This window comes from Grammomys surdaster, unplaced genomic scaffold, assembly GCF_004785775.1.
Source record: "Grammomys surdaster isolate TR1022 unplaced genomic scaffold, NIH_TR_1.0 279, whole genome shotgun sequence".
Taxonomy (NCBI): Eukaryota; Metazoa; Chordata; class Mammalia; order Rodentia; family Muridae; genus Grammomys; species Grammomys surdaster.
In genome coordinates this window covers 461,827-479,468 of record NW_021604720.1, presented here as the reverse complement: position 1 = coordinate 479,468, position 17,642 = coordinate 461,827, and the positions used below count along the sequence as shown (strand labels likewise).

At 39.5% G+C, this 17,642-nt stretch overlaps 1 protein-coding gene across 1 annotated transcript in view; it reads right to left on the bottom strand.

Annotated features, from left to right (window-relative positions):
- Nrxn3 (neurexin 3) overlaps positions 1-17,642 on the bottom strand; it is a 1,478,337-nt gene that overhangs the window by 1,020,273 nt on the left and 440,422 nt on the right. The window contains exons 6-7 of the mRNA XM_028777283.1: positions 9,639-10,077; positions 4,280-4,663 (exon numbers count right to left, since the gene is read on the bottom strand). Coding sequence (XP_028633116.1) covers positions 4,280-4,663; positions 9,639-10,077 — 823 coding nt within the window. The remainder of the gene's footprint in view (positions 1-4,279; positions 4,664-9,638; positions 10,078-17,642) is intronic.

Below are 17,642 nucleotides of genomic sequence, written 5' to 3'. Positions count from 1 at the left end.
TCTTTCTAAATCAATCCCACATATATTTATACAGAGCTATTTAAAGACAAACATAGAATGCACAATTGACTCAAATTTAGCTTGACGATCCACTAAGGAATTAAATTCTCAGATTTGCTTTACCAGGATACTCACCAACTAAACTAACAGGTTAGCCACAGTGAAAAGAAGACTGTCTTATGCTAATTAAGGTCAAGTATTCTTAGCTTGCCAAGAGAGGAAGTCTCTAGGACAGAATAGAATAAATTCAATGGTAATTTTGTCCACTGTAAGACATTATAGGGACCAGCAAGATGGCTCACTGGGTAAAAGCAATGATGACAGGAGTTCAATGCTCAGAAACCACATGGGAAAGAGAAAATCAATTCCTACAAACTGTCCTCAGACTTCCTTGTTCTTACCTGTGCCTGAGCCCACACATACACACAAATACACCAAATAATGTTTTTCTTTTTTTCTTAACAAAAGATGTTATAGGACTCATAGAAGAAAAGGTGGCCTCCCAAATTTTTAATTTAGCTGATGACAATTAAGCAGCTACTAAAAAATTTTGCTTTTAGATTCCAGAGATGCTTCCCACCTTACTATGACTAGGACACCAAAACGACTAACAATAAAAATTACAATAGACCTCACCATCTATATATTTTTAATATGGTGGTAAGCCTTGTTGAAAAAAATGCTAAATTAAGTATCAAGTCAACTTTCAGAAGTTAGTATTTAGAGTTTCTTCTCTCTGCAGGAAAAAGAAATGTTTTGTAAAAATTAGAGACAAAGGTGGCTAGATATAGCTAAGTAGAAAGCTATTCAAGAAAATTGACCTTAGTCTCCATTCTTATATATTTGCTAGTTCTGTTGTGTTATCCTTTTCTTTTTTGGGGGTCAAGGGGGGCGGTGAGGACAACTTTGAGGTAGAGCTTGCCGTTAATCCTACTTTACTTGGATGGTTGGAAATTTTCATCTAGTGTCATTCCTGAGCCATGCCCATCTCTGAACTGAAGTTTTCACCATTACACTCACTTTCTCGATTTCATTCTTGTTGGCTCCTACTAATAGTAACATTTCAATTATGAGATAATTGACCTAAGTGAGTCAAGGCACGGTTCTTTTAAGCTCAGGGGCACAGCTTCTTGGGAATTTTCTTAGTCCTATTATGTTTGGTACAAATGACTAATTTTAGATATAACATTAGAACTTCCAGGAAAAAAATAGAGGGAGGAGATGATAAAAAATTAGAGCAATAATTAGAGTTCAGTGATCAGGGTGATATTCTGGCACATGGGACAACTAGTCTTTAAGCCAAAGGGGCAAATGTTCCCACACAAAGAGACTATGAAACACTTCTTTCACTCTTACTCTTCAGGAATGCCTATAGGTTCTGAGCATCAGAAATGGAAAACAAAATTTTGTTAGAAATAAGAATAAGAAAATCCAAAACACTTTCAAATCCTTTCACCGTCTCTCAGTTCCACCATATAAAAGTGGCTACTCCATCTATTTGCTCTACATCTTTCCATATACTATGGCCATGTTAATAACACCTACTGTCCATTAAACATGTCTGACATTACCCTTTGTTTCTTTTAGATGACTACATACTAGTCCCCTGATCCAAAGCAGGAGCTGTGCCAAATACTTGCTTATTGCTTTTATTGGACATGGTAACTAAAAGGTTTTAGGTTTCCAAAATAAATATATAAAACTAAAGAAAAAATACTCAAAAGTCTCCACTGAGAAAGCAGTTTCAATGAGGGAAAACAATGTCATTGGGAAGCTCTATTATATTCAGTAACAGTGCAGTCTTCTCATTTTTCCAGTCCAATGATTCATTCTGAACACAGTGTCAGGAACAATACAGGGGTAAAAAACAATTAGTGGGGGAATAAAACAATCCGTTGAACTGTCTGGGATTTGAGCGATATATAGATCAAATGTCTTACTTACATTTGCTAAGCTGCCTCTCATTTGGCCAGAATGGATGGCTCTTGGCTGCACTGTACCAAGAATAATTGTCCCTCATATATCCCCAATCAGCTGCCTTTTAATGACTAGTCAAAAATGACAATGTAAAAGATGCAGTGACTTTCACTGTACTTGGCCAATTTTGGACCAACTCCCATTGATTTGTCCTTGGAATAGGTGAGCTCATAAACACCTTGAACAGCTGGCTCCAGTCACTGTTTCCTGGTTCTAACATTTCAAGGCCTCTGAGTTACAAGAGGAAGAGGTGAGATGTCTGAGGTAAACTTTTGTTCTTAGATTGCTTTTATAGACAGTGCAATATCCTCAATACCTTGGGCTTAACATCAAATCAGTCTCTTCTATCCAAGAGATCAAATGACCTTTCCATCTCTCCAAACCAGCACCAGGGTAAGCTACCCTACAAAGACATTTGGAAAGAGTCCAGGCACTTGACAGACTTAGCAACCCCATGTGGCCTATTTCTATTCCAGATGGCTGCCTCCTCATCTTAGCTCATATTATGGTTGTTGCTGCTTTAGAAACGCAGTGGGTTTGAATTTAAATTTAAATTTCAAAGCTACAAGAAAGTGTTCCTTTTCTCCTTCACTCTAATATCCTGTGCCTTGTTTTTGGTATGACTGTAAAGAAGACTTGCAGTTCTCTTGAAATATGGGTTGCTGAAATGTGGAGTGCACTTAGTACATATTAAGAATTGGTCTATAATTAGTTTTTAGAATCGGTATCATCAAGGAAAAGATACTGAGAATCAAGGGGACCTAGGAAGGCTTGCTATTCTCTTGAAGTAACATTGTGAACCTCACAAAAACACTCTTTGGAAGCAACTGTTCAGCACCACTCCAGGGTTGTCCAGTGTCTCTGCCATCATAGTTTCAATTTCTGGAGCTTCTGACTACTGGTAATCTTCAGCAATGAAGCCCTGCAGGTATGTATTCAAGACATTCCCTCTTTCTCTAGCTCTCCACATCCTTCTTTGTCCTCTAGCAGAATATATGTTGCTATCTTCTTTTGAACAACCCTGCACTCCTTAGCCAAATAAACGACAAATCCCCAAAGAATAAGAAGTATGTCTATTGCAGATTCTATGTCCTATCCTCAAAGCTGCAGAACTGAGGTCCTCAAAAATTTATTAGTCAAGTAGAGTAACTTTTCACATAAGGGAGATGATTGTAATCCATAACCAGCATACGACATAGCAAACTGCCATCTAGATGTGGCTTGCACAAGAATCTTCTTGTCTTGATGTTGTCTTTATGATAATTCCCATATCTTCTTGTTTGCACAAACTGTAAGTTGAATGCAAATGTAAAAATGCTTAAGTTGTATATGGAGAGGAGACCCATGGGACTCTGCCTATTCTGTAGGGTCCGTTCTCTAATCTAGAGAAAGCTTTCATGCCCCCATTCCATTCTGACTTTGTTTAGAAGAAAACAAATCATCCAACCTTCTACCCTCTGTTCTGGTCTCACACATGCCCCTTAGCACACACTATCTTTCTGGTTTAGATTACACTTCTTCGTATCACCCTTTTGCCAAACTAATGCCCACTTATGCTCATATCTCTTTTTACAGCTTCTTTGTAGACATGCCATCTAACCCCCTGCAGTATGCTGGCTTTCTTTGCTCCTCTGCACCTTCATGATGTTGATATTAATAACTAATGATAGAGCAATCACTAACATACATTAAATGCTTTTCACATTCCAGGAACCCATTAAGTCAATCACCGTCAGCATCTGATCAGGCAAATGAGTGAATCAAGTCTCAGAGATGTTGTCTTGGAGAAGCTCATATAACTATGTGAGGGCCCAAATTCTCACCTCAACTAGCTCCCGAGATCATATTCACTAACCACTCCATCACTCAGCCTCGTATAAAACTCACTGTGTTTGTAAGTAGTTATTTAATCCGAACAGACAGGCAGCTCCATGACAGCAGAGACAGACACATTTTGTTTAATAATGTGCTTCTGGAGATCAATCCAAGAGTCAGCCAGCAGAAAGCACCAAGGAAATGTGACTTCAAGGACTAAAGGAAACACTCAGTTGGTTCTTTCTAGAACCTTCATTATCCATTGAAGATATTTAAAGTGTAATGTGATCACGGGGGTGCTTTTTTATAAAGCTTTCCTTTCTACCATCTAACTGACTAAGCAAATTTAATCGTTTACAACTAGAAAGGATGAGCTCCAGAAACCACAGAACTCAATACTATTGTTTGGAAGCAGAAAATCACAGGATGAGCAAAGATGTCACCTGGACCATGTATCACTCCACTCAGACCCATAAATGCCACGCACCTCTTTCACAGGTTCTCCCCCAGTAGCCAGTGCCAGTGCAGTCACAGATGAAGCGGTTCCAGCCATCCTTGCATACTGCATTGTTCTTGCAGGGGTAGCTGTCACACTGCTTGGCGCTCATGCGTGAACAGGAGGACTTGACGCCTGCTGCATTCTGCATCTCGGCCAGCTGCCGGATGTTCTTGCTGCGCCCATCGATAAACAGGTCGCGGATGCAGCCCACATAACCGTAGTTGAGCATAGCGGTCCAGAGCTCCGTAGGGAGAATGAGGCCAGCTCGATTCTCTGGCAGCCCGCCCAGATACATGTCCCCCTCCAGGTCTAAGATTTCACTCTCCCCACTGGCGGTAAATGGCGTGCGCCTGCTGTTCACAGATATGGTACCTGGAATGGGAGATAAGCACAGCGTGAGTTAAGGATCTTCTTACATCTCAGGTGAGACACTGAAGCTGCTTAAACGAAGGCAGTGGGTGACATCAGTTTTTCCTTGTCAGGAGACAACACTGCAACCAGGGAGACAATGGCTACAAGCTTCTGGGAAGGACCACTTGGTCCTAATCCCTGAAGCTATGGTGGCTTGGATCATAAAAGGATTCAGAAAGGAACCCAATGACTAACTCCAGTACATCTCTTCTCTCCATAACCATATCTGCTGAGAGACAATATACAAAATAGGGCAGGAAGAAGTTAAATCCCAGCTCTGCCAACTGCCAGCTTTACAGTCTTGAAGAGCAGATGTCACCTTTCATTTCTAACGGGAAAAAATAATTATCCTCAACTAACAGGTTGTTGTGATGATTAAAGGAATTCATATGTGTAGATCCCGCACAGTGAAGCCAAGGACAGAATGATTCTATATTACCTATGTCTTCTTCAGGTGCTCATGGTTCCCCCAAAAATTGGGTTTTCTCTATTCATGAGTTCTCTATAGATGGAGCATCGACTGCCCACTCTATCAACCAAAATTTTGTGCACTGTCTTTGTCTGCTTTTATTATTGTTTTTGGCTTGTGTACTTGTTTTGCTTTAGAAAGAAGCTCACAAAGTAGCCCTACCTGGCCTGGTACTTTCTACGGAAACTAAACTGGCCTTGGACTTACTGTCATCCTCCTGTCTTTGCTTCCTGAGTGCAGAAACTATAGGTGTTAGCCACAACACCTGGATGGAATGTGTTTCTTCATGCATCATTAAACGTACAGAGAACACTTTTTCTTTCCCTTGTGTTAGTTTCAGGCACAGTGCTAGGCTTGTCTGGCAGAGTCCTCCTCCTACTGAGCTGATTTTGCAGAGCATGGAGGCAGAAAAATCAACAGATAGTCTAAGAATATTAGCTAATAGCAGCTGTTACAGAAGTAGCCAAATGGGTGCCATGGAAGCAGCTCATAGAACATGTTTTAAAGGGTGTACTCACTGAAGGCCTCTCCATATGGAGAACAGTTAAGACAAAAAGTTGAAAATGATCCAGACTTGCAAAATGCAAGGGAAAGTGCATGCCTGGCAGAGAGAATGGCACTTACAAAGCCCTCAAGGGACTGGCAGCTCATTCACTGAGCAGAAATGTCTATGGATCAAGCCTAACAACCTGAGTTTGATCCCTGGAACTCAGGGAAAAGGTAAAACAAAAGATCAACTCCATAAAATTATGTCCTCCAAAGTATGCATATATTATTGTATTATTATATTTATTATTATTATCATTATTATTATTTAATTTTCCTAATTGTGGGAGGAAGTTTTTTTTTTTTTCATAAGTAAGCAAGCAAGAAGAGATAAGAAGAGATGGGCCCAGAGACAAACATAAATCCTGGGAGAGGCGAAATAATGGGCTCTTCCAAATGAGATTTTTAGCAGGTGCAAGCCCACTGCCTGGCCTGGGAAAATGAAAGACATCTGTTGGTCTCCATGCCTTTTCCACCCTGTGCCAGTCCCTAACACCTTTACAGCTCTTTTTCCTGAACTACAAAATAGGAGATGAACAAGATGGTATCTGAGCATCCTGCCAGCATCGTTTTCTCTTTAAATATTATTCTTGACATGCTTTGTAGGTATGGAGAGAAGTAGGTTGTGCTGTCCATTATTCAGTCTCTGTCCTTCCTCTTCTGTCTGGGCCTCAGTTGTCTCAGTCAGTAAGCATACAGTCCAAGGGCTGAAGGAGATTAAAGGAGATTGCAGATATGCTGCGTGTGCTCCAAATTGCAACAGAAGAATGAACAGAGTAGGAAGAACAAAAAGGGCCCCTGGTGTGTGGTTAGGGTAGATTAAGTCAGCAACCTTCTCTTAACTCTCTTTAGAAGCTGTCTCCTAGAGAAATGGCCTTTGCCTATTAAATTCTTAATATTTCAAAAACCCACACAACAAAAAAAGTAATATCCTGGTTACCATTTCAAGCATTTTATATATTTAATTTTTTAGATTTATTTTATATGTATAAGTGTTTTAAACTCATATGTGTGTGTGTATGTGTGTTTGTGTGTATGTGTGTATTTGTGTGTGTGTATGTGTGTTTGTGTGTATGTGTGTGTTTGTGTGTGTGTATATATGTATGTGTGTGTGCACACGCACATGCACACATGTACATGCCTGGTGCGTGAGGAGGCAATAAGAAGAAGGTATAAGATCCTTCGAAGCCGATGAATAGTTGTGAACCACCAGGTGGATGCTGGGAATCATACATGGGTCTTCACTCAGCAGGAGCAATAAATACTGTTAAGCCTTCTCAGTCATCTCTCCAGCCCCTCATTTTGCGTATTAGAAAAAAACTGATTGATTTTGAATGTTGGTGTTCAGATCTAGTGATTCACACATGAAGCATTGTACTCTGCCTCTAAACCAGGATGCCATCTTTGTGCATTTTCAGGCTGCTCCCTCAGAACAATGTTGTGATGTAGGAGTCATTACAGTTCCAGCACAGTATGAAATATTCACAGAATAAATGAAATTATTATTTCAAAACAAGGAAGAAGTTGAGAATTGTGCCTCCTAATGGCTTCTCGTAAAGATTTCTTTAGCTCTTCAAACGTAGTCATTAATTAATGCAGTACTGAAGTGGTTTGGCTAGGAAATATCTGGTATATGCTGCATATACTCATGTGTTTGAACCCTCACTCCCCAGCTGATTCTCTGTTTGAAAGGTTATGGCATGTCTCTGGAGGAAGTCAGTGGTTCCTGGAGATAGGACTTGAGACTTGATAGGCTGGCTCAACTGTCTGTTCACTCCCTGCTTTCTGTGTGTGGATGCATCGTGAAGGGCCAGCCTCTTATTCCTACTACCATGCCTACTTTGCCTAATGTCATGTCTTCCCTGTCCTGATAGACTGTATCGCTCTAGAACTGTAAACCAAAATAACCCTTTTTCCCTTAAGTTGTTTTAGTCAGAATATTTTATAGTAGCAATGGGAAAGAAACCGAGACAAGAGACATTTAGATTGCCAAGTATGGTCAGAATGAGAATCACTTTGAAATTTGGAGCCCAGACTGCATCCCATAGAAAGCCTATGCTCTGAATATATGGTTGAACACATTTCAAATATGTATCTTGGGTTTTAAGACTCATTGTCTCCACTGAAGAATGCTCATAAAATGTTTACTGCACCATCACTCAGGACAGCGTTTTCTTCTCAGTGAAGAAGGTCTATTTGAACATGCTTATTTTACAAATATCTATTTTAGAAAAAATTGATAGCTAGCTGGAAAAAATATACCAAAAAAAAAACTCCTCACAAAGAAATGAAGTTTAATAGATAATACTGAAATGTACTGTTACACTGCTTTCCTGAACTTATCATTGTTTACTTAGTAAATTTTATAGGCTAAACATAAATATATGATGTCTTTATGTATACTAGCCTTCTTGAAACACCAATGGGCCACCACTAAGTCATACCAAGGTCATAGTAGCACACAAAACACTTCAACCTACATCTTCACAGAGTAGACAACAGTAATGTTTTATAGACAATTCTGAGAAAGTGTTCTGGTGCTGCTCCAGTTGGCATTTTATTGATAAATTTAAGAAAGAGAGAAATTTAGCCTCTAGAGAGAGTATGTTTTTGTGTTTCTATCTTTTAAGAAAAAAAAAAAAACACAAACTGTTCATTCTTGCTCAACAAGCACATTTAATTTTAAGCCTCTTGGTTCTGACCAGATTTCAGACAATCAATAGAGAATCCTACTGGGCAGTAAAACATCCAAGGCCACAATCTGCCACCGACTGCATTCTGCATAGACCCCATCCAGATCTTCCTGAGGGCAGTATTGCTCATCTCTGCCACCCTTCTAGCTGGGAAATGACACAGAAATGCTGCCATTCTGTGGAAGCTCAGCCATTACTAGTTGGATGTGGAAACTTCTTGCTTTGTCATAATGGTAAAGGGTACCTAGACACAAAAATGCCAAGATTGACTTCTTCATGTTCCCAGGAGACATAATCCATACAAATACAGCAAATAAAGCTAAAACCATTCTCAGCTGTGTGCTGCCCAAATGAAGAATTAGAAAATGAGCCTGAAATTGAGATGCTATACTTAGTCCTCTTGGGAAAACACCCTTACTAATAACAAAGAATATGACCAGCATCACCAGAGGGCCCTTCACAAGGCAGCCAGACTGTTCAGGCATTCAAAAGCCCAGATTCTCTATTGCTTTACCCCTCCTCTGCCCTCTTTTCGTTAGAGTAGCTATGTACTGCCTGGGGCTACTTTGTTTGATCTGTGGCTACAGAAACAAACAAAGCCATTTAAACCAAATGTAAAAGGTTATGAGGAGGGATGGAGAGTTAGCGAGGCCTATGCGGAAGAGTGAAATGTGGGCTTTTACACCAAAGGAAGCCTTTAAATCGAACATGACTTCAGGAAAAATCAATTTGCTGCTTCCTTTCTTGTCATCATTCCTCCCTGCAACATGACTCTTGCCAATTATTGAAGGACTATCATTGCATAAACTCTTGCTTATCCCAGAGAGCAATCCCATAATGTAATGCCTGTGATGTCACAGTCAGTTTCCATGGGGATGAGAAAGCGAGGAGAAGAAAGGGCAGGGAATGTCGCCTCTTGACAGTCCCTGTGGTTGGACTGGAAATGCTACTCATCAAATCACTCATGGTGCTAAGGTTTTAGAACTATCACTGAGAACATTGTGCAGAAAGTCAGAGAAGCTAAGAAAAATAGCCATCCACAAGACAGGCATCTTGTTCATAAATATCATTTTACATCAGCCATTAGAAATAATAGTAGGGGGACAGGTGAGCGTGCAAGTGAATGTCATCATAAATACATAAATCCTCAAAGCTAGCCAGGGGTTGGGGAGGGCAAGAACGGATGAGCTACTGTATTTTTCTAGTCTCAATCTTAAGTCCTTTTTACCTGATCTGCCATCACGCTGAATGTCCACGTGGTACCATTCCCCATCATTGGCTTTCTTCTGAGTGGCCTTCACTTTGATGGTGCCAGAGCCCATGTCAAGCAGCAAATACAGATTGCCATCAAGAAGTTCCACAGCAAAGAAGTCAACTTTTGTGTTCTTTTGGCTCCGGACATCTTTCCTTTCTTGGGGCTTCCCATGAGTGAAGAGGATCAGGCCATTGGGCTCAGTGGTGCGAAAGTCGAAGGAAATGGAGCCCATACGTTTGGTGTTCCACTTGGGTAAGCTGATGTAAGCCTCTGGGGTCTCAAAGTTGATGGGGTCCAGTGTGGCCACATTCTCACACTTGAACACAACTTCACCATAGATTTTCATCTTGGTGTCCCCAATCCGGGCCAAGCGAGACAGCTCCAGACGGATGTCATTATTCTTATAAACAACCTGTCAAAATCCAAACAAAAGTGCCATATGAATCAGTCTTGCAAACGGTATCAATCCATCACTCACTGGGCATCCAGGAAAAGGATCCGAAGAGGCTTCAGGACATAATGGTCTGAAACAACATGTGAAACAAAAGACTCCACAAAAAAAAAGAAAAAAGGATCCCCAGTGATGGCTGGGGCATGTATAGTTTCCAAATGAGCCTCTGTATTGCCACTGTGGGCCTTTTGTCTTTCTCCTTGGAGCCTGTTTCTGGGTGTCAGAAAGTTATAAGTATGAATTTACAAGTAAAATTCAAGAGAGATTGAGTTCTACAGGTACAAAATACACATAGATATTTAGTAAAGCATCCTTGGTAAAAGGCCACCTTTAATGACCATCAGTAATAGATGGCACACCTCTGTAAGGGCATGCAATGCTGCCTTTTAAAATTGAGTATTGCCTTGGGTTTTTATGAGTCCTTCCAAGTCATTTTGTTAAGTGGAGTTAAGAGCAGGACAAAAGTGATAATTGTATTACCATTGTATGAAAATGGGGAGTCATCAATGCATAGGTTTGTATAAGCATAGAGTAATTTTGGAAAGAATTATGAACTATGAAATTGTCAGGAGAGTGGACTTATGGGATTCACATTCAGGACTGGGAGACTTACAATTTTACAATGCCCTCTTGTTTTGTTTTATTATTCAGAACCAAGTGGATGTATTACCTTAAAGAATGATTGACTGGGGCTAAACAGATGGCTCACTGAGTAAAGTGCTTGCCACATGAGTATAAAGATCCAAATTTGGATCCCTATAACACACATAAAGCTGAATATGATCTGTGTTTCTGTAAGCCCAGTGCTTCTATGGCAGGATGGGAGGCAGAGACAGGAGAAACCCTAACTTCCATGAACTGGGTAATCTGCCACATATGTAAATAAACATGTGGCTGAGTCTCGAACTAAGTGGAAGTTAAAGACTAAAACCCCAGATTTTTCTTCCACCTCCACACACATGCCATGGCATGAGCATGCTTTATTCACACACATATAAACACACACAAAAGATTTTTTAATGGTTGAGAGGAGTGCTAATTAGGAGGAGAGTGTGTGGGACTTTATTTTTATAATCACACTGAATATAGATACTGAACAAAGGAAGAGACCCTAGTTTGGGCAGTTGAGGACATTTACTTATCTGAGAATTGTAATTTACAAAATAAAGTTTATATCAGAGACTAATTTGCCCTATAAGAGATACTTCAGAGATCTTGGTCTCTGTGTTCTCCACAAGATATGGGTCCCCAGTCCATACCACATGGTCACTCTAAAACTGAGTGGGTAAGTGGGAAGGAAGAGTGATAGTATCAACCAAGAAAAGAGTCTGTTATGACATTCCAAACTAAAATAACATAGGGATTAATCTAGATTTCTCAAAAATAATTAAAACATTTCCCCTTATTAATGCTCATCTCTTTAACTTCATATGATCTCTCTCCTTTCCCCTACACCATACCTCTGTGTATGTGAGTGTTTATGTGTACATTGTTATGTATAAGTATAGGTATGTATGGGCCAAACATGTATATGAAGGGCAGAAGACAACCACAGGTATGAATCCTCATTTTCTACCTCATTTGAAACGGTCTCTTTCTTTTCTACTGTTTATCTGGTCTATGAATTTCAAGAGATAATCCTGTCTCAGTCTCTACCTCAGCACTGGTACATGTAGATTACATTTGTACTTCACTGTGTCCAGTTTTATGTGGATTCTTGGGGGTCTGAACTCAGGTCTTCACACTTGCAAAGCAAAGATTTTATCCACTGATCAGGATTCTAGCCCCAGAACTGAATTTTAGTGTAGTATTCTTGGAAGATCACTGGTGGTCTGATTTTTGGTGACATCACATCCATACAATAATATTAATTATGAAGCAGCAATGGGAAAGGGGACAAAAATAAGAATATGGAGAAGGTAGGCAACTTTGACAAACTAACATCTGTTTATTTCTGGTCTATCATTGGGAGTTACAAAGAAAAGTGATTTGTGAGGAAAAAATATTAAATATGGCATGCAGGAAGTATACAAAAGTCTCAACTATGTGGGGGTAGTTGTGGGACTTACTGCTAACCCTGTACCATCCTATGCACACCCATGTCTAATTTCTACTTTCAGTAAAGCAACAAGGCTTTGGAGTCAAAGTCAGTTTCACCATCTATACTTTATCAGTGAGAGACTATTAACTGGATGGGTCATTTTGATGTGTATCCTTTGCTCTGTAAAGTCCAACTACAGACTGTTTCCTCTAACCTGTCACCAGGCAATAACCAAGCACAGCTATTGACTCTGAAGAGTAATAGCCAGTGTGATTCATAACTATGACCAAGTATTGGAAATTATTCACCTATTATGTAACCATGACTGTGGACTGAACTATAGTCAATACCATTAAGAATAGTAATGATTTTTAATACTTACTAGATACCTCATAGAAGGCTTTATAGTAAATGCTTATCATCTACCATCCCACCCAGACATCACATATTTGGCAAACCTGGAATTATTCTTTCATTTTATAGACATAGGAAGTAGCTAAGGAGCCAGCAGAGACAGAATACTGGTAAGCATAGAGCAGGATTCAAATCCCAGCATCAGTTTCAGAGTTCACAGACAGAACTGCCAACATATTTACTGGTACTGCCATCAATACCAGGAAGCTCTTCATTAACGTTGTAGAAAGTCATATATGATCAGCTTCCCAGTTCTAAGCTGCATTTCTTGTTTTAGTTCCACCAGACTGACCACAAAGAAGGACATAGTAGAATCCTCAAGAAGCTACTCAAACAAAATCATGAAAGAAATAATCAGAGTTTGACTGGTATCCCTTTTCTAACCCTCATTATGATGCCCTAGCATGTGTGATCTCTGTATTAGAGCCCCTTGGTCTGTTTCTAGATGAAATAGCTTTGACTTTGTTTCATGTCAAGGTCATTAGTAGCCAACAATAACTTATCCAAAAGAAAAAGAGGAGGCTTGGACCCCTGAACAATGAGGAGAGAGAAAAAGCTAAACCATCTGCCCTCACAGGGACCCAAGACAGAAAGAGAAAAGAAAAGGCCTTAAAAATGAATATGAAGACCAACTCATCTGTGGGAAGCATACATACATTTCTGAGTCTAGGACTGACAATGATAAGCAGAAGGCAGATTCCTGAAAAAGTAATTGGGAAAAGCAGGGCAGAACGTGGTTGGTGATAACTAGGCTTCTGTCAAAGCCTCTTGGGAGGCAAGCTCTCTATCATGACCTTAAAATTGCTTGTTTGTGTGTGCAGAATTTCTGATGGTAAAAAGAGAGTTAGCATCTTTTTTTGTTGACAGTTAAGAAACTTTTTGGAATCTCAATTTTATTCATCTCCTCAAATCACTCCTTCCCAGAGATCACTTTTTACATCCAGGTTAATGTCAAGAGGAAGTTAAAAGCCATCCATAGTAGAACACAGCAACTTCTCAACTGGCATAAAAATCTAGGGAAAAGCGATGCTACATCTTGATCTACAGCAGTGTTAGAACTCTACCAGAAACAAGTAGCCCCAAAGTAAGATTTTGTAGAATAGCAACTACCAAGAAGGATTGGGAGGACAATTGTCTTGAAGCCCTATGACACTCAACTGGCCAGCTTTGTTGCTGTCATATGTCCCTTCACCTCCTACACATACTCTAAACAGAACCATTCCACAGCTTGGCAGAAGAGTACTGGTACCTTGAGCCTGTGCACCTGGGCATAAAACAGGAAGATCAGCCAGATCAATGCCCAAGGTGAACTAACATTGGTATTGTGTTCTTTGGAAAATCTGCCTCTCACTTAAGCAAGTGTCCCAAACTGATGGACTGAACTAGACAGAACAAGTGGCATCAAGTGACAGAAAGCAGCTTGTCGACAAGCTGCCCTGGCAAGAAGCAATTAAAGTCAAAGTAGAAATGGTACCCCATGGGGGAAGATGTCACACAGCCAGAGGCAGAGTATAAGAATGATAAGCTGGTCTTCCTATCCCATCCATGAATTAAAGACTGTTGTTTGTACTTTTAACTCATGCTTAAGAGACCAGTTTGGAAAAAAGCTAAGAACAGAGGCTCAGAGCTAAGACAAAGTCTCTTTCAACAAATGTCTTTGTTTTCCTCTATGGTCACGATATAGAGACATATAGATAAACTATGATGTGGGAGCAATATAGTCATAGTAGTTACCATATATAGAGATCCTACAGTGTTCAGAGCTCTTTGAAACACACTGCTATACACTGTTGTATATTATCAACACTAAACAGGTGGAAACACTGATATTATCCCCACCTCACTGACAAGAGCATGGAAAGATAGATACTAGACCAAAGTCACACAGCCAAGAAATGGTACAGCCAGGACTTGAGCCTCTAACTCTCTCATTGTACTAGGGCAAGGTATGCTCCAGAAATGATAATTTTATGCTCTTTACTAGGTCATATATATATATTCTGATTATATATATATATATATATATATATATGTATATATATATATTCTGATTATATACATATATATATATATAATCAGAAATCTCTTGCTAGTAAATAAAACTTTATCTTGAAACACAATGCTTTTTGTACCTACCGGAATCCCATTCAAGAAGGTTCTTATACTTTCCTGTCAGAGTCACTTTGGAAACTTCTATATAGGACAGATATTAGTGATAGTCTATCTTTGCTCATCTAGTCCCTTGGACTGCTATTGTTTTCTCTTTTCCAAGGTGTCTAAATAGCATCCCTTCCCAGGACCTCCATCCCAAATTATCCCACACCTTCCTACCTAAGTTGATCCTATTATTTGACAAATCATAACTCTTTTTTCCTTTTTTCTTTTTAAAATTATTTTTTTTGATATTTTATTTACATTTCAGATGTTATCCCCTTACCCCATTCCCTGCCCCTTCCTGCCCAGGAATCCCCTATCCGATCCCCCCTCCTCCTACTTCGAAAATCATAACTCTTATATTGCCAATAAATGATGAAATGTTTTTGCTCCACCGTTCCATCATTTCCCTTGCCTGGTTTGGGAAAGGTGGCTAGTCTGCCTGTATATGCTGAATTTGTAACATCAAACTCTTCCATTATCCCTGAGTTGTAAGGTAAGTCCTTAAAAATTCACCAAAGGTTTCCTCTCACAGTATCTTCCTCTGCCCTTCCACCTTATCATATGCCATACTTAATTTCCTGTGAACATATTTACATGTCTGTTATAAATTATGGACCCCCACTCTTCAAACAAGAAAACTGGAAGCAATGGAGTAATGTGTGCCCAGATGGTGTTTGGAACTATCTATGCTGTCAAACACTAGGAGGCTCAAACACTTGGCTTTTTTTTTAATCACGAGTGTCAAGCATCTTTGATCATCTATGGGTCCACATATGAGAAAGTTTTAGTAAACCCACTTTGTCAGGTCTAAGATTAAATCACACCTATATATGTGACTTGGCCACTGAGCTCCTCTGTGATGACCCAGGAACTTGAGGATATTTGGAAATGAGATCATCAGAGATACTCTCTGTGAAATCAGCATTACGATAACGTAAGCAGAGCAATGCTAACTACAAATCTCATTGCAGCGATTTTACTTTATATCCAGACATGAAACCTCAACAAAATAATTTACTTCCTCTTCGACTTAGTCCTTTGAGAATAAATAATAATGAAATAAGGGGTGTTTGTTTGTTTGTTTGTTTGCTTTTGTCTGTAGCTTCCAGAATGCTGAAGCTTTGATAAAATTTTTGAGCTAATCTCATGATTAGGTCTGCAAAAGAGTATTGGTTCTGGGGTCTCCACAAACTCATACAGGCTACAGTCTCTGCCCCCTTTCCCTTCTGTGCCCCCAACAATGAATTATTTTGATCAGATGTGCTTTCTCCTTACACTAAATGGCCTTCTCCTTATCTGTCACTTAAAACACTTAGCTTTGTTACTATGAAATAAACTCAATCTGGTCTGTCCAATAGACTTTAAATAGCTTCTGAAACACAGTAGTCTAATATCTATTTGTCAATAAATATAAATACGCCTTATACCTTTTAGAGTTGGAACTAGCTCTTAACTGTTTAGATATTCAATACATCCTTATACTTTTATTAAATTAGATACTGGACTCAAGTAGCAGTATAGGGTCATTGTTTAAAAAAAAATATGTACCAAGGGTTTCTCCTTAGTGGAAGCTTGATCTACCCATGCCAACTATGTGGCATTAAATAAAGGATTTAACTCAAGTCAGCCTAGAGACAATGGATAATGTAGATGGCAAGTCTCATTTCAAAGGACTGTAATGAATACATAAGATAATAGTACCCTTTATGAAATAAGTTGACATGTGTGCTACCCCATAGTGAGTACTCACTAGATGTTATTTTCTGTGAAAAGTTATGAACTAAATCAACAGAGAGTCTATCTTGGCACGAAATGAGTAGAAAAGAAAGAACTTCATCACGGAGTAAGTCTTAAATGTATTGTCAGCCCCAAAAGCAGGGCCACAGCTAATGACTTGATTTAACAAGCTCTCAAATTAAATATTTAAATACCAAATAGACTGTATATATTAATCATATAATGTGATGTTTATTATGTATCATAGGATACATAAATTCTGGCTACTCTCTCTCAAACATACACACACATACTTGAAGAGATTCAGAACTGATCATCATTAACATCATTTTCTATCACACTGACCAAACTACAACAGTGAAGTCCAAGAACAAATGTGGCAGCAGATGGTCCCTTTAGCTTTCAGAGTCGGAAGAGCCTAATATTTGGCATAGCCAGGACCACATCTGCAACTATGGTCTTGCTAAGAGGGGTCAATAAACTCTCTTCCTGCTGAGAGGCAGCTGACACCCAACCTGGGGCTCAAAATGTAGCGCCTGCTATTTGCAACTGCTACATACTATCATGCCTGCGATTTACATGCTTTAGATTTTGTTAACAGTGGTCAGGGTCTGTCAAAGATTAAAATAACAAAGATAAACTCCAGCAACATAAACAGGAAATGAAAATTGAGGTCTAGCCCTTCAAGGCAGGAGACATGGGGTGGGGTTGGGGGAGTCTCAGTTCTGGTGCTCAAAATAAAACGTCTAAAAAAGTCCAGCTAAAGTTGAAACCAGGAGACTGTGACAAGTAATTATTTTAAAAAAACAAAAACAAAAAGTAGTGTGATCTAGTAAGCTATGGATCAAATTAGACACATCAACAAATTGAGTCCCAGAAGGCCCACTGGTCCATGTTCTCTGCTCTAAGTTTCCATCTGTGGATGTTCGGCTAAGAAAAAAATAAAAGGAACATAGGGGAGATTACAGTAACAGACAACTTGATTTTGAATAGCAAACTTCTAATATGTAAAATATTTTGAATAAAGATATTCAGTCACATGGCCCTGAATGCAGGGAAAGACTGGGAGAAGAGAAGGGGAGAGAGAAGGAGAGAAGAGGGTAGAGAGAGAAAAAGAGAGAGGAGAGAGGGAGAGAGAGAGAGAGAGAGAGAGAGAGAGAGAGAGAGAGAGAGAGAG